At 38.9% G+C, this 22,531-nt stretch overlaps 1 protein-coding gene across 2 annotated transcripts in view; it reads right to left on the reverse strand.

Annotated features, from left to right (window-relative positions):
• ajap1 (adherens junctions associated protein 1) overlaps nucleotides 1-22,531 on the reverse strand; it is a 90,738-nt gene that overhangs the window by 19,445 nt on the left and 48,762 nt on the right. For both annotated transcript variants that reach the window (XM_034086144.1, XM_071203828.1), the window contains one exon: nucleotides 9,749-10,503. In XM_034086144.1, coding sequence (XP_033942035.1) covers nucleotides 9,749-10,503 — 755 coding nt within the window. The remainder of the gene's footprint in view (nucleotides 1-9,748; nucleotides 10,504-22,531) is intronic.

Genomic DNA, 22,531 nt, shown 5'->3' on the forward strand with positions numbered 1-22,531 from the left:
TATGTACATTACTTACTTATTTTTTAAATGTTTTGTCTTGTAACAGTTGAAAAAAGTGTGGTATAACATAAAATAATAATAAACAAACTGAGCAGTTCCCTTTAGCTTTACTTTAGCTTAATAGCTAATTGTTTAAGCTTTAACACGCGTCTGGTTTAGTCTTAACTCTCCAATCAACCTAGTTTCCAGACACAGTGGGTAGCTATTTTTAATGAAAACCCTAAGACTTATCTACTGTATGCGACCTGACGAGCATCAAACAGCATACAAAGTTAGCAACTAGCATCTATAGAGCAATATATTTGCCAAGTTGGTGGACAGTAAAATACTTTTAAAGGGAGAGTGAATATTGGACTTGGAGTCAGATGGATGTGCAAAATGTGTGTTTAAACTTTAGCTGTTTGCCCCCAATGGGCCAAACATATTAATGCTGCCTTTGAGATGAAGCATCTTGAGTTCAGAGCCTGAGAAGTGCGGATTATACTTAAATCTGAACGCATTCCTTCAATTGTGAAGTGGCAATTAGTGCAGTTCCGGTAGAAATGTTTAATTAGCTAATGCTGGATATAGGGATGCATCAGCACTCATATTTTACTGAAACTATATAATCCCACGATGACATTTCAATGTGAGGAACACAGACCTGGGTAAAGACTGTAGCTCTTAGTTTAAATCCAAGCAATAGAATAAACCATTATTATTAGGAAAAGCACAGGTGTTACTAATACAATTAAAATGTCTCTGTTCTGTGGTATCACCGTAACTCACAACAGTGTGACAGAGAGCCGGCATGCAGAATACCAGGACCCTGAAGCCATCATTCATGTTATGGTTTACACCTGTGCCACATTTTAGAATGCCTTCTCCTATTTTTGTTATATTCCTTACAGAAATGGATCATCCTAGTCTGCCTTAACACAGACTCTGTGAATAAACGTTACCTAACACAACAACATCCCTCAACAGAGAGCATCATGCAATAAGATAATTAACAAAATGATTTACTTGGTAGAAATAGACATACTGTACAGTACCACGTTAAAAGAACAAATGAGAACACTTAATTATAAAAAGCAATAACATGTATTGTTAAAGGCGATTCTGCCATGATATGCCACCATTTATGTGGCAGTTGTTGACCTTGGCTTGTCCAGCTGCAAGTGAATTTAGTGCCAACATCTAAACTGCAGGCAGTTTGTCCTCTGAGTAACAATGCCATAACAAGGCAATACTGGCGCATGATGAGGGAAAGAGAATGACTACTTAATTGCTATGCATGTAAGTAGGAGTTATTGTCATTCTTTAGCTGTTTGTGTGTATGCTGTATTTCCTGCAAGCCCTATCAGGCATCCATTGTGAAGAGCCATTTAGTACTAATGATGCCTACACCCACACACTGTTGGCTTAAAAGCTCCTGAACAATGTGGGAAAGGCCCCTCATTTGTGAAACAAAGTCACGGCTCGCAGAGGTTGAGCCGCTAACTCCCACGCACCACAAAGTAACATCAGTCCAGGCAAACTCAATACAAGCTAATACGCTGCCTGACCCTTCCAAGATCGCCTCCCTCCTCTCTCTAACCTGAGCACCTGAACGGGACAGCTTTCGGGAAGACTTCCGTCAAAGGTGGCGCGTTGATGGATAGGAATTGCCAATTAACATCAGTGTCAAGGTGGCAATCTAGGCTGATTTCCACTGAGGTGCCAAGCAATCTAAAACACTTATTGAAGAGGAGGGACAGACTGAGAGAAGAGAGAAAGATCAGAAACAATTACTTATCAAAGGCAAGGATGCACCATTGAGTCAGGCAGGATAGCAAATGCTAGAATTGCCAAAAAAAGGGGCCACAAGTATATCGTTAGATGATGGCACCCTTTACAGGACGACGGATACTCTTGTGTTGTGTGTCTGCCTGTATTAGGAACAGTCGAGAACATACAGTCCCGTTAACGGTAGAAGAAAATGGAAATGACTCAGTTTTCAGGTGGGAGTAAAATGGCATTGCCACAGAGCAGCTTCAATCAACCATCCTGAAATCTGCGTGCTGTCAAGCCGGAGACAGGTGGTATTTTTTAGCGAACAAAGGTTGGCGAAATTGTTTAGCAGGTGAATGGAGTGGGAGACATACCACCTGCACTGTGTTGGCTCTGAATCTAAATCCTTCTGGATACTCTATCATCTTCTTTGTCTTTCCTGTCAAGCACCACACATTTGTTGACAACACTGGGAAGCTAAAATAAATCAAACTTAATTGGTTTAGAAAAATAAGGTGTTGGATAAAAAAAAACGTTATGCCTTCTGATGGACAGAAACACAATCCTCCTCGGTCAACATCTGCACTCCTCTTCCTTTGGGCAGATGTGTTAAGCCATGAAGAAAGAGCTGAGCAGCGGAGGAACAAAAAGCGAAGCAGCATATGCTCGGTCGTGCCCCTTCCTCTTCTCTTGGCTGGCGTTTCTGTAAATCAGGGAGAGGGTGTTTGACTCTGCACGCCTGGCATCAGCACTTAGGTCCAGATTTAACGCTCGAGAAAAGGAGATTCATTTTTACCCACTTTATTGAGAGTCAATACCAAGAAGTAATGGCAAATGTATTGGATTGCCATGGTAACCGATGGGGATAAGTGGTTTCTCTCTGTGTCTCTGTGCGTCTCTCGCTGTTGAAGAGGCTGTATTGTACGCCTCTACAGGTCTTCAGCGGGTCAACATTCTGCATCACAATGTTCACCGAGCTCGCTTAAAAATAGACTCCTAAAACACTTAATATACATTTTACATGTGCTCACTTTGCTCTACAGGGGACGGACTTACTTATTTAAACCATGCATTTAACCCTCCATCCTCTTCACAATCTTGAAAACGTGATGTGAATTGTTGCCGCATTCCTCTTTTTTCAAAATAATTATTTTACTTTAAACATCCATAAATAAACGCATGTTTCAAGGCTAGACAGTATCTATCAGGAACACATGGCACCTTTTGCTAACTTCCCACAAGCCTGTTACATTTAACCTCACAACTCGGTAGCCTGTCTAACAAGACCTAAGTTATCAGCAGTGGCTTCACTGACTGCAGTTTTAATCATCTCGTATCCATAATGGAGCTGACAGCTCCATCTGCGCGGAGTAGAGGGGGGTCGCAGTTACTAGAAGCACAATCACCGGGAACAATCAGCGAGCATCTGGAGGCACCACGGCTACATTACAACCCCCACCCCCCCACCTCCCCCTTCTTCTCCCACCTCCTGTATGATGGCCAGAGCGCAGTGAGAGAAGGATCAACAGGAGGCATCCATTAAGAGCCGAGGCATCCAGATTCCACACCGAATGAGATATGCATGAGGTACACCATGATGCTGAGAGTGCACACTGGTGTCCCAATGTCTCATAACGGGAAATTACACATTACATTGAAGTTATTAACTATCAAGGCTAGTGTTTCAATGGATACTTAGTACTATTGCCAGTGGCCCACTGTGTTATCAGTGTGAGAAAAAGTTTTTAGAGAGTACTTGTCCATGGACAAGTGAGTTTGGCAATTTACTTGTCCGAATACATTTTTCACTTGTCCAGAATGGACAAAAATTGGGGCCACTGGAATCTTCTTCTTCGTCATCGTATTTTACATTTCCCCACGGTTTTTATGACACCGCTAACGTAAGTGAGCGGTAAGATTTTAGATCCAAATACCATAAACGCATATATGTTTTACTTATGGAAATGGCCTTGGGAGAGATTTGCGCTCTCTGAGAACATAATTATACACACCTACAGAAAGTTTGTATTAAACAAGACCTGCTAATAGTTAACAATGATAATTGTAAAATTATACATTAATATAATTAAAAAAGGAAATCTGAGTGAGTGGCTGTGGCTCAAGGTAGATTGTCTTTCTCTAATCAGAAGGTCGGTGGTTTGATTTCCAACACATGCAGTCTCATGGTAATTTTTCCTGGGGCAAGATATGTTCATGCACTCGATGACAAACACTGCGTGATTGTGTGTGAATATTGGTCTCCCTGAGCAGGTAGAACATACATTCTGTGTGAATGGGTGTGGATTGGTGAATGTTGATTTGTAAAGCGCTTTGAGGCTTCATACAGACTGTGCAAGTGCTATATAAATGCGACCCATTTAAATAAGACAGAAAGCTGCATTAGAAACAATGTCTTTGCTGAAGGTCTTTTGACTGATTGTATGCAACATTAACGTCTATGTCCTGGGAGAGGGTGTGAACTTCTTCAGCGATAACAAAGAGTTGTCCCATTTGTTGTCCTGCGCCATCAAAGCCAAGAGTGAGTGGGAGGAAAGGCACATAGCCTGCAGTCAATAAGTGCAACTCGGACAAGCTGTGGCGAGCTGTCATACTCAGTTCAAACCAAACCAAACTGGTCGGCAAAATGTCACACAAGAAAAACTAATGGAAGGAGCACAGAGCTCGTCCATGTGGATATAAAGTGGCTTACTTCTGCTCATTGACTGACTGCTTCACACATCAGCTTGAATAGATTAGGGTGAGTCTTAGCTTGACCATCATCAGGCCTTAGAGGTAAATCATATTTATAGAATATTGCTATCGAGATTAACAATTTAATGTGCAGATTTTGGACTCAGAAAAACAAAACACACCGGCCATCTTTATTCAAACCTTCAAAAGTTCCTTAACCTATTGCTACAAAAGCATCAAATTACAGAAATGTTGAAAAAAAACGTCTAATATACCAACAAAAAGAGGTAGATAGAAATAGTGATAGATTATAAAATGAGTGAATGTGTGTATATATCTGGTCATTGTCAAAATCTCCTGCAAAGTAGGAAATACTTAGTGAGGAGCATCAGAATCACCAGCCTCTGCTTGTTAGTCCAACATGTGTGCGTCTGCTGTGGAACATAAAACTTAATATAAGGAGACGTTTCATATTAAGAGGCAGGAAACATTGGCAACTGTTCCAGTCAGTTCTGAAGCCAGCCATGTTTCTTTACTGCCTTCAACTCTTGGTGAGCTATAAACTGACTTGTCTTCACTATGTACTGTACAGCACTTCGATGTGAGGCGTTTGGAATAATTTCCTCCTTTCACAAACAACCACTTGCATCCCTGTTTGACAGTTATGTGCTCACACACCCCCACACACAGTGAGAGATGATTACGGTCATGATACACACATGCCTGACTGGCGAAGACAAAGTACACTAATGGCTTGAATTTGTGCTGGTTGCCTACAGTATTCGTGAGTCATAGTGAATTAGTTCATGCATGCATTGCAGTTCATTGCAGGGGTGAATGGGCACGTATATTCTCACAGTTCCTTAGAGCCTGACTAGCAATGGTTTATACATATTCTGAGCGGTAGTGGTTAAAGCATGTATGTGTTATTCTAAGTTGTATTTGTTTGATAGATATAGATTCAAATATATTGGTCTTTATCAGAAGGTCCGTGTAGGTCCATGTAGTCCCCAAATCCAGTAATCAATTTGTAATATTCTTTTTTATTAAAGTACGTCTGAAAATGCATATTAATTGGCTGATATGTAGAAATATGTTATTATTATTATTATTTTTTGTATTTACACATTGATAGTGGTGTGTTAATCATGTGAGCTAGCTAATCTGCGCTAAATCATTGTGAGGCACAATCCATAACGGTTAACTATTTAGCTACAGCTACATAGTATTATTTTAATTGGTTAGTATTGTATGCACCATACATCTGTGTGTTTATGGCACTTTAGCTCACATTATATTGTAAGTCCAGTTTAATAAACAACTCAATGTTTTTACATATGTAGTTAGTAGGGGGTCCTTGCATAATCTCTCTTTTAGCTTAAAGGTCATTGGCTTGAAAAAAATTAAAGACCCCGGTTCTAATTTAGTTGTTTAAGAAAACACTGACAGGTCATTGCCTAGTTAATGTAGGTAATAGAAAAAGAAAGCCCATATATAGGATTGAATCTATCTGAAATTGAAGATTATTTAGTTTGTTACATTGTATGTAAACATTTTAAGAGGTTGTTATGGCGTCATGGCGGAGTTATCATGTTCATCAGAATTGGACACATTGGGCGCAGATGACCTGGTGGATTTGCATGTCATGTCCCCGCTTGAATTTGTTCTGTATAAGTATTGCCACAAATATAATTAGATCTTACATCATTCACCTGAGAAGGTTGTCATGGTTAAGTTGGCACAGTGAGAATACGCCTGAAGAACAACAAGACACAAAGAAAAAGCCACACAGTATCCACCAAACAGCTGGGTGCCAAATGCAAACAATTCCTATCTCAACATTCGGGACTAAAAGTCTGTGCATGCATCAAAGCAAACATACATTATGCATACACAGTATCCGAACAGTTATGTATTTTTCAGTGTAATACATCTCTATAACGATAAAGGTTTACATGCCACAGCTTGAATCTGTTTGGGCAATAAACCCGAAAGCCACAGAAGCCCTCCAAAGTGATAGTATGACATGTGGTTTTGCAGTGTCTTACTGAGGCAGAAGAAACGATTGCATGTAATGAATTTACTGTTTAATTTAAATGACTGTCAACTAATGTACCAGTTCAAAGTGTTTGTTCAAAGAGTCTTTACATCAAAACATGCAGCCAACATCCTACAACCATATCTGGCGCTTCAAAATAACATTTCACTCACTATCCAATAGCAAAAAAGCTAGGTGTAAATAAAACCAAGAATAATTTGTGACAAATAAGTATTGCATTGATCAAACCACATTGTAGCCATGTTATTACATTTGTGAATACAATTGTTTTTCTTTAACAATGTGACAGGCAATTCTGCAAAATAACACCTAAATAATGACGTCATGCAAAATGTGTTACTTAGTGGATCTTCAAAAAAAATGTTAGGGAGATTTGCTGTGTTTCTCTGTCCATATTAAACACAACATATTTGGGGTTGCACTGTTAAAAAATAAATGTAAAAGACATCATGATTTTCTAGCATTTGAATCGTCAGATTCATTGATAATGATCATTCATTGATCATCTCATAATCTAGTTATAACCAAAGTAAGAAATACATTTTAATTACTCCTTATATTATATCTAATAATATGTGTTAGATCTGTCCTCCTTCCTCAGTTCTTTGAAGAAATCATCCCCTTGTGTTATCCATAAGAGACAAATGACTTATGTTTTGAACTAAATACCTCCTGTGTTACCTCACAAAACACAAACAGAAATCTAGATGAGGTAAATTGTTATGTGTACTCTGATTAAGATAATGTGTTTAAATTCGTTTTTCCTGTCTGATGTTGCATTATTCAGACTTAGATTAATGTAATGTCTCCAAAAAGATCTTCAAAGACAAAGCATGAAAGATAAAGAGAAAGAGACAGAGACCAAGTGAAGCACCTCTCCTTCGGTAATAGTTTCATTTCATCAGCATCCGATGCGGTGCTGTCGGCGTGGTAATTATGTCTCCCCTCGAGGCCAATATGAGGCAGACACAGGTTAATGTGTTGTGAAAGCAAAAGGAAAGTTTTCTGCAGTATTTAAGCACAAGGCTTTTGCTTTGAAAGTGATTCTGTTCATCTGCTCTGATGAGACAAAGTTGACTTATTCATACGATAAGGTGCACCCGATCGGAAAAATCTGACTTTTCATTTCCAGCTCTCAGTTAAGTGGTGGCTCAGTTCCTCCAGGATACAATATCAAGCCATCATCTCAAATAATTAGTGGTCTCACAGCCACCTCCCAATCAAGTGAAAATAAAGAGATCACAACAACGCTGACAAGACAATTACATACTTCCATTTCATTTCACATTCACTATATACACCTATCAGTCATCGTAGTGCTGTACAACATATATTTATTCCACTTGCAATTAAACCTACATTTAGTGTGCCTGACCTAGGTTCGAACAGCTTTTTCTTTTTCAAAGATAAACGGCATAAAGAAGCCATGCTTATATCAGCTATGAGATCCAGAAAGGCTAGTGATCCCAGTAGAGCCCTGTGGTGCTTCCATTCATTATATAGATTCTGGAATTATGTTGTGCTTCATTTACTAACGAAGGAAGAAGGCAGGGACATACTGTTAGAAAGAGTGCGTTATCGGTTATTGTTAATACTAATTACCATTTCTTGGTGAAATACGTGACCGAATATACCTTTTTTTTGTACTACCTTTATTTGCATTATGTTTAAAATGTGTCCAAGAGCTAAAGATGGTTTCTAATAAGTAACTGGCCCAATTTAATTTGTAAGTACTGTATATATATGCTATGAAGGTAAAAAAGGTCACCTTACTGTAAGTACTGTAAGTACTGCTCCACAAATTCCCCAAAATAGTCACATAATTTTTCTCGACAGCAAAAAGTGTGTTGAAGGCCACATTGACAACACAAAGTCATAAAACAGCAAGACTTCATCAATTAAAATAAATATTTTCCAATTTTGGAAATCAGTAGGACTTCTACTGCACATAGCATTTTACATTTCTCCATGTATGAAGACAATGTCCATTGCAATTGAGCAGGAGGCAGCTCAGGACCTTTTGATCACCATTACTGTTATAGCTGCTTAATTTTACGACATTTATATTCATGCACCAAATGGGAAAGCTTTAATTAGCATAGTGCTTCCTTCATAAGTTGTTAAACATGACTTACGTTTAACTACCTGTACGGTCCATCTAAAAAGCCATGTTCCTCGAGGACTTAATGAAATGGTAAATATAATATAGTCTAGGCGTTCTCACAGCACAGAGGGACTGTCCATAAACATCTTTAGCGCTGCTGAACTGTACTTCAGGCATGAGGGCCACAGTATGGTGAAGGACATAGGCTTTCAATCAGGTGATTTTTTCTCCAAAGTGGAGTTTTACATTAATTAAATGTAGATCAATTCTGTGGATCGTCATGCGCTACTTTGAAAAGGTGATCATAGATTGCAAGAGAATGAAGGTGGGAGACAACCTCACTTTAAACTGTGTTTTATATTTTTTGCAATATACCCCAATTATTTTGCTAAATGGGGATGCACAACGATCTATTTGTCCCTTCCCTATCGAGGGAGTTAACAGCCAAGTGCTACCTACATAACACATAATGTTGCCAGAATCTTCTTCTCCCTTGCCAGCAAGAGGTTTTTCACACCATCCCGCCACATGGAGGCCACCATCAAGTCTGTAGGGCAGCCATAGAAATGTGATTCCACACCAGCTTCCCACATGTCACCATGTGCCAACTGTGTTTGTTGGAACACACAACCAAGCTGGAGGTACCAATACAGGAAATCAAACTATGGCTTGATTGGGTTCCCAAACAAATGGGCTGGGATCCACAAAGATTTAGTCTGTGCAGTACTACATTACATAGTTTTAACATTGAAAGCTTCTATTGGGTTAAAATTAAGCCTGAAATGACTTTGTGGTGTTTTGTGAGCAGCAAGCTGGAGAACAAACAGTTTTAACCGTATTAAAAAAGTTTGACTAAACACCAAAAAAGAAGGATTGAAGTCAAATTGAAACCCGGGTCTCTGTGGGGATGAATATACTACTCCTGTGACCAGTGTGCCCTTTTGCCTAATATAAGTTTGTTCAACTTTTCTCTCAAGTATTGACTTTTCACAGCGTTAGGACTACTTTATTTGTCTGTTCAATATACACTACAGCACAAATTCAGTTGCTGCTCTGAACGGTTCCGATTATATTTCTGTTGGAGCTTTTAATGGTAGATTAGCATTAGCTTTTTAGCTTCTGAGCTGCTTTACATGTCTTACCTGATGTGTCCCCATTTGGCTTTGAAGGTTTGACGGTCTCCACGAAACTGCCTGTGGCCTTGGTGGTGCTTATTCTATTGGCCTCTGATGTGGTCACCACAGTGAACGTCCTTTGAGTGAGACTGGTTGTACTGCTAGTGGTCGTGGCCACTGTGGAGGTTGAGACCTTGGTGGACAGCGTTACGTTGGGTTTACCGACGTCATCTATGCTATCTGTCCCTGTGGGTCCCCAGTCGATAAATCCGGCCACTGTGGTAGTCCGGCCCTCCTGAGACTTATCATTGTCCCATTTGAGCTGCCTCCGGGCTCGAAGTAACAACCTTACTGCGTCTCCTCTACTGCCGCTGGATAAAGCTGCTGGAGCTTCCGCTATTACAGCCAAAGGATCACCACTCTCCATGTGAGAGTTTCTCAACCGGCACTCCTTACATCCGGCTTGTCCTTTATGTGCTGGCTTCCTATGCTTTTGACTCTTGACTTTTGGCCCTATCCCTGCCCTGTTGTCTTGAGGCGGAGGGATAGGGTTGAGGAGGCGGCGGGCCAACGGGCTCACTGTTCTCCAGGGGAGCTTGTTGGGCGTGTCCCAGAGCGGCTGCCAGCGAGGTCGAGAGCGAGGCACCGATTTATGCGTGAGTTTGACCCCCGTACCCTGATTGAGGGGGCTGCACACAGAGAAGTCCAGGGTGAGGTGGGTCATGGCCAGCAGGATCCACACCCGGTGCCCAACACAGCTGCCTGGCCTCAAAGTAGACGGACTGCAGAGAAGGGGAGAAAGTAGAAGAAAGAAAAAAGAAAGAAAAAAGTTTTAGATTCAAACCATCTACAGTACACAATTCAAGTTTCCTTCGTCTCCCACCATCAAGTCAATGGTCTGTATTAGAGATTCACATTCGATTCACCCTCCATTTGCTCTCACGGCCAAGTTCTACTCCACAACTTCTTCAACTACTCAATTAAAGCTTCGATAATAAGTAGCTTCACAGCTCACCTCTTGAATTACAGTTTAAAGGTCAGGCAGAAAGGAAATGTTGTAAAACATGTGAAAGATTATAGATTTGCACTCTTTGCTCTCAGCTGTCAAACGCAGTGAGGACTTATCCTTGATGTTGCAGATTCATATCAATCCAGGGATGATTACACCGACACACAAGGTCAAGCCTGGTTTAGCTCATCATCATATTCGGCATTATCTCTCTCAGACACAAAGTCATCTGATTCCCAAAGGACAATTTGATTATGCAGTGCAATGATCGGGGAGGTAACACGCAATGCCCGTAGGAGACACAGCGTGACATGTCTGTCGCACAAAGCGTCACCTACGGTATACAGGTACCGCTTTAATGTATTCAAAAGTATGAACAACAATGTCCTTTGTGACTGTATAAACCTCCCTTTCACCCATCAACAAGATGGCAAGGTGATAGATAGGCCGGCTGTTCAGGCCAGGACCCTGCAGTAGACTGATTTTTACAGACAACCTTCAGTGCCCCCCAGGACAAAGCTACACATTGATTCCTAAGGGAGAAACCTCATTATGGGATATCTTTCATCTCGGCTGTCCTTGGCCAATTTAAGCCCACACGGATGACTCATTTTGGAAGCAACACCGAGGTGATGATAGATGGAAAAGTGTGAATGGGTTCATCGATGGTCAGAGGCGACGGGGAGATGTTGTCGTTGACATCTCATAACGTTTTTCTTTTCTCCAGAGCTTTTGTTTTTTCTCTCACTTTTGTCCAATTATACTTTAGTGACACTTGTGAACTAGACTTTCTTTGGGAAGGTTTCAATGTATTCATCATAAGTGGTTCTTCTCACATGCCAATCTACAAGACATTTTGAAATCAAAATAGTTCAGCAAATGGAAAAAATATAGTAGATATTTACACGTTTCCAAGTGATTTGATGGATTATAACTGCTCAACAATGGATTTAAAATGCTGTAGGATGTCAATATTTATCAGAAATTCAATCTGTCCAACACATTGTATGCCCTGTTGTCTTGTCAGTAAACTGGGCTTGGTTGTTTTCTTTTCTTTGCAAAATACAAGCATCTGACAGTTACGTTTAACATTAAATGTATATGGCAGATTAAAATTACTTTAGGATTAGGATTTGTGGGATGTATTTGAATTACTTTCAAACTAATTGAATGTTCAGCCCTACTAATGACTTTTTATCAGAACAAAGTATTTGTGCTTTTATAATCGAGATGTTGTAAGTGGTTTCAAAACGCCGGACATTAATGACGAGGGATCACATGTTGAAATGTGCTCGCATCCTTCATTGACATACATTTGGTCCTAAATCAGCATACTTGTAATAGAACAATAGGACCTTTCAAGTAATGTTCAACATTTGTGGAGAAACTTACACTAAGTATAAGGAGTTTAGGAGGAGATTTTGAACCATGTTTTGATTATTAATTTCACCTCTCATTGACTTCTGAGGGACCAGCAAAGCACTAACTGATAAATAACTTTGATCGGCATTTGAATTGAGCCATAAACGGTGAATGATGTGGCCGTTAAAGAGCAGTGACAAGGTCAGTGTATTATTGACAGGTACAAATATGGGTAATAACTTGTGGTGTGAGTGGTTTGGCTATGACCTCCGACAGGGATCCTGGCACTTCCCCAATCAACACACTCAGGCTGACTTCAGTTTAACTCTCGAGGGCACATTAACGCCATATCTGATAGGGAAAGCGGTGTGACTTGTCATAAATAATATGATCTGGAGCTAAATGAAAGGAAGAGATGTATCACTTTAATAGCCAGGTTTGTTAAGCACCAAGTACCAAACGTTCTGAATGAAGACAACAGATTACTGACAATGACAGGAGGCTGTGTACGGGTTTTGTGTGCAAGTATAACAACCAAAATTATTCAAACATGTCAGAACATTTGAAAACAGTCTTGCTTGAACGCATCAGAGAAGAGTTTTGATACTAACAATCATTATAAAGAGGTAAATATTCATGTAATCCATTAAGCACTGATACAACATGTACATTTTTGAAGATTTTTAAACCTGCACCAAAGTTCTCTTTTGTATCTTAATCAATCAATACCTGTTTTAAATATCTACTGTTAGGGAATAATTTTGTCTTTACTTAAGATATTTGACCTTTCGGCCTGTTGACATTTACGACGAAGCCTAAGTCTGTTATCTGTCTTAAGGAATGTCAAGTCTCAGCTATTGCTGACATTATCAGTTTTATGACCGGTTAACTCTCGGTCCCAAGAGCCATAGTCAGATAAGTGATTCAATGTCTCCAGGTGTTCACGTATACCTTCCCCCAATATGCTGATGAGCTCTCTGTAAACTAGTAAACTAAAAGGTCTATCAAGAGATAGGCTGATCAGAATTGACATGACAACCCACCCGTGCAGTCAGAACCTTTTGCTGCTCTGACTTGTGATATGAATTATCCGGCCGATGCTTGTAATAAACTACCAGTGTTTGACATCAAAGCTCCAACTCTCCTCGTGTCTCTCTGAGTCCTGACTCTCCATTGCTACAGAAGTTTCCTTTATAAATTGGCGTTGTCGGCAGGATACCAATACATCTTCAGAACTGGTAAGTGTAATTTCAAATCCACATTTGGACATTGCCTTACCAGAATCTGTGATTGACGGTATCCTAAAATTACCTGTGAAACTGAGCGGTTGTGTTTCATTTTTGGTTAATGAACATTTGGCTGATTGCCTCTGTGCATGCTGCTTGGGACGAACTTACCATACAAGCATGCACAGCTTATGTTCATAGTAACCTTAAAGAAATACATCAGTAAAGTGGAGCTTCTGTATGAAAGCAATGTAAAGATTTGTAAAGATTTGTATTGGAAAAATCGCCAAATTGTGGGGGTTTCAGCGGCCAACACAGCAGTTAAAAATAAGCAGCCAGAGATATTCCCCCTATCGCCTCTGTGAGCACGGCTCCAGCAGCAGCCGCGGGTGTGTGTGTAAATATCCCCCCGTGTCTGGGTGGCTGCAGCCGTGCAGCTGAGAGGAAGAAAGTCACAGCTTTTGTCTATATCTTTAACTCACACCACCCAACCCTGTCTCCTAAAAATTACGTTCCCACAGAACTAAACTGCATTCTCAATTACGTTTAGCTAGAAACATATTTTCTCCCACGTTACGTTAGTTATGAACGTATCTCAAATACGTTTATTTTCTACATATCTTCTAGAAACGTATTTTCTCCCACGTTACGTTAGTTATGAACGTATCTCAAATACGTTTATTTTCTACATATCTTCTAGAAACGTATTTTCTCCCACGTTACGTTTGTTATGAACGTATCTCAAATACGTTTATTTTCTACATATCTTCTAGAAGCATATTTTCTTCCATGTTACGTTAGTTATGAATGTAACTTAAATACGTTTATTTTCTACATATCTTTGCCATTTATTGTCTTGCTTATAATAATGATAATTCGTTATTTATAAATATCATTTTAGAGCACACCTTTGAAATCGACAATCGGGCTCGATATATAGTTAAATTAAAATCAGTAGGCGAGGCTGTAATTTCGCCAGCTGTTACTCTCATGAGCGAGGCAGAACATAATAGTTTTAACATGCCAAAAAGCTGCTGTGTCAAACATTAAAACAAATCCAGAGTTACGTGTTTCTGTACTTCCTCTAAGAAGAAAGGACAGTATCAGAACAGAAGAGCTCTGTGACTTCAGGCTTGATCGCCGTTCAAATGACAGCGCTGGTTTCCCCAAAAGTGGGCGGGGCTGTAAAGTGAAGTAGATTTACTCTCATCTATTATTCAAAACCATTCTATTTATTCTAACGTAAATTACATGCCAGTGTTTTATCTTTTATTTATTTGTTTTTATTTTAAATCGTATAATGTCTGACTTTTTTTCCGTCTGTGAGGAAAAGAAATGGGGCTCAGAGCCTCAAAATACTGAAATCTGTATTTTTTAAAATCTTTTCCTTCTAATTTATTATTCTTTTCTAAATAACACACTGTTATTTACTCAACAATAACACACAATTATCCTTGTTTTTATTTATTCATTTAATTCTATAATCTTGGGCTTTTTAGCCGTAAATAAAGTCACCGGAAACAGACGGGACATTTTGAGCGATACACACCACAAACCCACTAAACTGATTACCCAAGATCCTCAGCTTGAAGCTTGTTGATTGGATGTTTTAGCCGCAATGCACGCTGGGATATGGTGTTGATATTATATGGAGATATGATATCCGACAACGAAAAATAAAATAATACCTAATTCAGAGTGTGCTTGCTTTTCTCTTTGGAAGTCATCACATAACGGCATTGTAATACACGGTTCGGCTGCATTAAATATTACACATCTGCCGTAATTCTTTATTTATAGAGAGAGACAAACAGGAGAACTGCTGCCAAAACTGAATACTTGACGTGGATCATAAATATATCAACAATTAAACAACATCTTCAATTTCTTTTCACAAAATACGTCTCCTTGCAGTATCAATAGTAATTCGGCTGACTTTTATATTTGATCCAATTGGTATATTGGTTATATTTACACCATAACGGTGCACAGCTGATAAAAAAGGACTTGTAGTTTTTAAAGATATTACTGATTTTCTTTGAATATAAGAATCTAAATACTGAGTTGAGAGAATAGTCAGGGGATTTGGGTGATGGGAGACACATCTATGGAATCACAATTTCAATAGCTTACTATTAAATGAAGGATAGCCTATGCCTTTCTGTCTGTGATGTTTTACAAATCAGATATTAATGTGAAGAAGTAAAACAAGAGAAATAGTATAGCAATATCCTGTAAAATTATGTAAAAACATGAATACAATTACACATCTTCAGATGTTATACATAAGTGTCTACACTAATAATACAAAGTTATTATTAGTATGCTGTGTGTACCTTGTGTGCACCGCCTAGTGGTTAAAGCATGTTATTGAATTATTTTTGTTGAATAATCTTATTTGATCAAAACAATATTAAGAGTACATACTTTCATAGGGGGAAAGTAGAAGGTCAATGATAGAAATATAGAATATAAAAAGTCAAGAAGATACTAAGTGATCTCTACAATAAAACAGTTTAGTGCTGGATGTTCAAAGATATTAATAGGAGGATGTGCAAAACAGAAAAACGAATTAACCTTTATTAACACATTAAAAAATACTTTAGGTTAAGGTCTTCTTTTAAACAAGAAAAAAGCTCTGGGGGTATCTATCTACAGATGAATATTAAGCCTGACAAAGTACTTAACGTCTAAAATATTGCTTTCCTGCAATGTTAACTATGTTGAAACACTTATTTTAAATGATATTATACACATTAATTATACTCTTATGTATGTAGATAGAATAAGAAATGTGCAGAATATGACAGTTTAATGGTGGAGGTATACAGTACACACATATTGATAGATGTCTGTTGAGGAACCTGCGACCCAAGTTGTGTATAAGATCAATACACCTTAGAAAACCTTGAAATCTTGAAAGGGATATGCAAAATAGCCATTATACAGTTTTTAATTAACTATTAGTAGAGAATAACGAGTAATGAATATACTTTATAAAGATCTGCAGATAAATGTTTAGTCTTCTCAAGCACCAACTATCAAATATCTCTCCTGATTGTTGGCACTTGACAATCACCTTCCCTGAATTGTATTCAGGTGTAACTAAAGTCTGATTTAAGGGTTGTTTATATTCCACATCATTAATCAGAATCTGCAAAGTAACTAAACTAAATGTAGTGGAGTAAAAATACCAGGTTAAGCTCTGAATTGTAGTGGAGTAGAATAACAAAGTAACAATGAGCTGTCGTGTGGGTATATATTAATGCTGCCCATTATGGATACAAGCGATTTTCACCCATTTAGTAATTACATGTTTTAAATGTGTACACACCAATGTGTTTCCTATCGCCTAAACCTCCAGGGCTGTACACAGTTTAATACTGTCAACTTCTACATTTGGGAAAAAACGTCTTTTAAAACTACAATTCCCAGTAGAGACGTGCCATAGAGAACATGTTGCGAAACACAATAGCCAGCATGTGTAGTTCTGGGGGGGGAGTTCGAGTCCAGTTTTGAATAGTCTGCCGTGGTTTCGTTCCATTTCAAAGAGCTTGACGCTCGGCGTAACCTTGGCGCAACATCACGGGGTTTGTCAACGGGACTGTAGTCCCAAACGATAGCTGGGGATTATGGGTAGTGTAGTGTCTTGGGCCATCCTAAATCTCGAAATGTCCCGTCTGTTTCTGGTGACTTTATTTACGGCTAAAAAGCATGCTAAAATGCCCAAGATTATAGAATTAAACGAATAAATAAAAACAAGGATAATTGTGTGCTATTGTTGAGTAAATAACAGTGTGTTATTTAGAAAAGAATAACAAATTAGAAGGAAGAGATTTTAAAAAATACAGATTTCAGTATTTTGAATCTCTAAACCCCATTTCTTTTCCTCAAAGACGACAAAAAAAGTCTGACATTATACGATTTAAAATAAAAACAAATGAATAAAAAGATAAAACACTGGCATGTAATACGTTAGAATAAATAGAATGGTTTTGAATAATAGATGACAGTAAAATCTACTTCACTTTACAGCCCCGCCCACTTTTGGGGAAACCAACGCTGTCATTTGAACGGCGATCAAGCCTGAAGCCACAGAGATCTTCTGTTACTGTCCTTTCTTCTTAGAGGAAGTACAGAAACACGTAACTCTGGATTTGTTTTAATGTTTGAGGTGCAATGAACGACACAGCAGCTTTTTGGCATGTTAAAACTATTATGTTCTGCCTCGCACATGAGAGTAACAGCTGGCGAAATTACAGCCTCGCCTACTGATTTTAATTTAACCATATATCGAGCCCGATTGTCGATTTCAAAGGTGTGCTCTAAAATGATATTTATAAATGACTATTATCATTATTATAAGCAAGACAATAAATGGCAAAGATATGTAGAAAATAAACGTATTTCAGATACGTTCATAAGGAACGTAACCTGGGAGAAAACATGTTTCTAGAAGATATGTAGAAAATAAACGTATTTGAGATACGTTCATAACAAACGTAACGTGGGAGTAAATACGTTTCTAGCTAAACGTAATTGAGAATGCAGTTTAGTTCTGTGGGAACGTAATTTTTAGGAGACAGGGTTGCACCACCGCCGTCTCTATTAAAAACGAGATGGTCTAAAAGCACTCGTTGTCTGTGACCGCCTTCTACATTGCTGGCAAGGCCGGGGCAGCGCAAGGTGCGTGCATCGCCCGATGCGCTACAGCTCTCTACTCTGCTGGAGGAACATTTCCTATGTTGTTTGGAAGCGTTCCCTACTTTGCTGGAAAAAGTGGGTGGCGGTCCGCCGTGCATACATAAAATTATAGGCTAATTGATCACGGGTGGGCAGTAGCAAGCAAGTGTAAAACAAAACTGTGTTTCATCGTTGTGATGAACTCGATGGCGGGTGTATAGGCTGGTCATGTAGGACTACAGTTAACTGTGCTGTTTTTGGAGAGAAAGGGTAGCGAAAAAAAGTCTATGTTCTCCTGGTCGGGGGAGCATAGCGCCACTAGAATAGAGTAGTGGTGTTGCAAGAGGATAAGCTAGTTATCGCTTTTGAACGGTCTTCAGGCACGATCTTAGCACTTGTACAAGCGTGGATGCGCAAGTCGGTGCTCCATTTCTATAATTCCCTACCCCCTCTGAAACCTCTTAATTCGGACTAAATTGAGCTGGATGAACTTTGCTGTCGCGCTGGTGTTTATTGCGAGTTCATGTTTGTTTGTCTAATTGTTTCTATATTGGTTTGCCTACCCGCCGTCTTCTGTATGCTTTGTAACAACTAATAATGAATCAGTCCATAGCCAGAGTAAAATTAACTAAACTTTAGTTATCTCACCAAAAGTAAATGACTTGAGAAAAATAAATAATGTAAAGCAAAATTATATATTGTAGTATAAATGTGCTGCAAATGTGCTGCAAAAGGAAAATAAATAGCAAAAGAGTGTTTTTATGTCCTGCATCTGTCTTACGCCCTGAGACCCTCAGAGGCATCACTGCTGGTCGTAAATACCGGCCTGAGGAGATCAGGGTTGCAACAAATCTGTCTGCTCAATGTCAATGTTGAATTATTTGTTTCATTTATTCTTAATCTATGTATTGTATGGTAGTAATGAATAAAAAAACGTAATGTATTGAACACATTCCAAAACAAAGCAGATAAGACAGAACTACACTCAGACATAATACTAATTGTGGTTGAAACCTTTTGCGCTGTTGCTGCAAAATGGAAACTTTGTTGATTGTCTATTCCAACTGGCCACTGGAATCAGATAATTGATATAAGTTGAAGTTCAATTACAGTTTTAATTATAGTTTAACATTCTTTATTAAACTGTTTCAAATTAGTTCTAGTACAATTGGTCTACAGACATTACTACAATTCTAATAGTTGTTAAACTACTGAGCTTATGAACAATAGAGTAAAGGTCGCTGGTTAAGCCAGGATCAATATATTTGTTTAGGTTTTTATTGTGTGCATAATAAATGTATTTAAATGAATTGAGCAATTTTTAAAGGAGTATAATGTTGCAATCTCTTTAAGATAAGTAATTGCAGTTCCAAGATAGATGTTGTTTTCCCTGGGCCTTTCCTTCACAGGCCCACACAATAAATCATGAGACTTCCAAATGCGAACAGAAAGAGCAACTAAAACAACTAAAGCAGCAGTGGTAATAATAACAGAAACGCTAAAGAGTCACATTTAATAGAAATATATAAAAGCATTTATTTTAATTGTGTAGCAGTCAGTTTATAATTTTGGCAGCACTGTTGAGGATTTTCATAAATGTATTGTCATGCCTCTGCAAGGCTTAGTCTTTCTATATGTATAGCCACTGGTGTTAAGTAACTAAGTTCATAAACTCAACAACTACTATACTTGGGCACAATTTTGAGATACTTGTACTTTATTTAAGTATTTAAATGTTTTGCTACTTTGTTCTTCTACTCCACTACAGTTCAGAGGTACATGGTGTACTTCTACTCCACTACATGTATTTAATACCTTTTAGTTACTTTACAGATCTGGATGAATGATGTGAAATATAATCAAGTGTTAAATCAGACTTTAGTTCCACCTGGAGTAAATCCACAAGCTACCCTGCAGTATACAAAGGCATTCGAACTAGCTGCACCTTTACCAGCTTTGAGAACACTTTCATGATCAATCATTATAAAACATATCATATATATTATTCTGAAATAAACCAATCTGCACAACGACTACTTTTACTGTCGCTATTTCCACTATATTTTGATGAGAATACTTTTATACTTTTACTTGAGTAACATTTTGAATGCAGTACTTTTACTTTTTTTTAACATAGTATTCCTACACTCTGGTACTTCTACTTTTACTCAAGTACAAGATCTGAGTATTAAAGCTAACATTAGCAGATAGTGACAATGTATGCTAGTTAGCTAGCTCAACGATTCCTTAAATAATATTGTGACAGAAACATTTTTCAGTGCACATCATGCTCTGCCGCTCCGACAGGGAGCTCTGCTCTGAACACCTGAACGCCCCGTTCTAACAGCTGTTCACCAGCGGTCCAGTCTGTGCCACAGTGACTCCGGACCACACAGTTAATATTAACGAACGCACCCGTCCCGTAGGTAATGTAGCTGCTGAAGCTAGACCATCTTAGCGGAAAAGCAGAGCCTTATTATACATCCAAAAGCAGAGACGACAGGCAGGAAGACTTGAGCATTCATTATAATATATAAAAAAAAGAACACCATGCGTGTCATGATGGCACATAACAGCTCGCTGGGAAATTGTGTATTGATTAGATTCTGATCCGTGCAAGTCCAATTTTAACTGACTTTAGTTATAATGTTAATGTTAATTTGATTTCAACCCATAAGTAATTATTTAAATTAACTCAACATTTCACATGATGGATTAGTGTTCCACATTTTTCACACTAATTTGTTTTATGATTAGGCCAATGGTAAAGAGAGACATTGATGACCCTGTGTCCTTTTTGTTAGTACGTGGTTCCATTTTGTCTATGGCCTTGGACGGCTTCACTAAGAGTCACCCAGTTCTGCCCTGCTACAGTCCGGCTGAGTGCAGTCACAGAGATGCTATGGCTGCTCTACATGACATTAATGGTCTGGTCCGAGAATGGACGCCATTTCCTGCTCCCAGAGAGAATGACGCTCCTCAAACTGAACATTACAGCCGTTGATACTGTCTCACGTGGGTCTGCTCCCGCCCCCCCCCCCCCCCTGCGCACAGGTGATACTGACTCTTCTCGAGTAATGGATTATGATCTATATCATGCTTACATGGACTTGTATGTTTTATTTCATATCTAACAGAAGTGACAGAAGAAAGAGATGGGAAAGTGAGAAGAAAGACATGGGAAAGTGAGAAGAGAAAGACATGGGGAAGTGAAGAAAGAGGGAGATGAGGAAAGAGGGAGATGAGAGAGAGATGAGGAAGAGAGAGAGATGAGGAAGAGAGAGGGATGAGGAAGAGAGAATATAGAGAGATGTGGAAGAGAGAATAGAGAGAAGAGGGAAGAGAGGGATAGGAAAGAGAGAAGAGATATTTGCGAGTTGCATACTGATACTGAGTTTTCACGATTAATAGCTTATAGACAATACCATGTTTAAATAGACTCCTACGTTGTTATTACATATGTGACATATGTAAGAAAAGGGAGGGGAGAGTCAATTATATTGAGTAATTGATTTCATATTGGAACATTTATTTCAAATGTATTTCTGATAAACTAATCTTCTATCAAACGGTAAATGGTGAATTCATATAACATTTAGAATCATTGAGAAAGGGTTATATCCACAGGGACAAGCTCACCTTTAACTTAAAATAACATTTCTCTGCTTCGGACTGATGAGTATATGATTATTGCATGTTAAATGACTAACACAAACCTTAAATGTACACATGTGCATGTGTCAGGAAGGCTCCCAAATAATTCTGAGGGGCCTATCCTATTTTTGTAATTGAATGATAATGTGCTAATGCATTACCTTGAGTTGTCTTCACTCAGGAAAACATCCCTATCAAGTGTTAACCCAATAACTAGGACAGCTCTGAAGGCCAAGGGTCAGAGAGAGAGGATCACACTCTCCGGCTGCAGAAAGCACCCCCAGCCACGTGCAAGGAGGCACGAGGTCGTTCGAGATGAGAGGATTATAATCTTCAACTTTCTGATGAGATGGGATGCTTCTTCATCTCTCTGCTCGGGGGGGCTCAAACAGACAACTCTGCAGGACGAGTGATGGCTTCAGAGGCTTCTATAATACAAGGTTCCATGTTTCTTGGAGGAGCAGATGTCTTCCTAACCTCTCCCATCACGGGGGGGGGGGGGCATCTTGATGTGCCACTTGGAATACGCAGTTGCACTGCTCTCAAGCAGATAGCAGAAGGAATGCAGGCAGATGAGCCTCCATTTCACTGGGGGATCATAAAGTGCTCACTGAATGAACCACAAAAAGCAGAGGAATTGGGGGGTTGAAATATGGCGCTCTGATGAAGAAGAGTTTTGAGTCAATCAGCACCTCAGTGCTAATCTACAGTATCAGGATGCCTTTACACACCAGACATTCTGTGTCATAAAGAGAGGAGGAGGACGAGTCAGGAGGACAGGTTCTTCCAGCTCTTGTACAAAGATAACATTTGAATTGAATGACCAGATGTTTACAGATGTACAATTAATGATTGTTTTTTATATTTCCAATGAAC

Source organism: Pseudochaenichthys georgianus, chromosome 7, assembly GCF_902827115.2.
Source record: "Pseudochaenichthys georgianus chromosome 7, fPseGeo1.2, whole genome shotgun sequence".
Lineage (NCBI taxonomy): Eukaryota > Metazoa > Chordata > Actinopteri > Perciformes > Channichthyidae > Pseudochaenichthys > Pseudochaenichthys georgianus.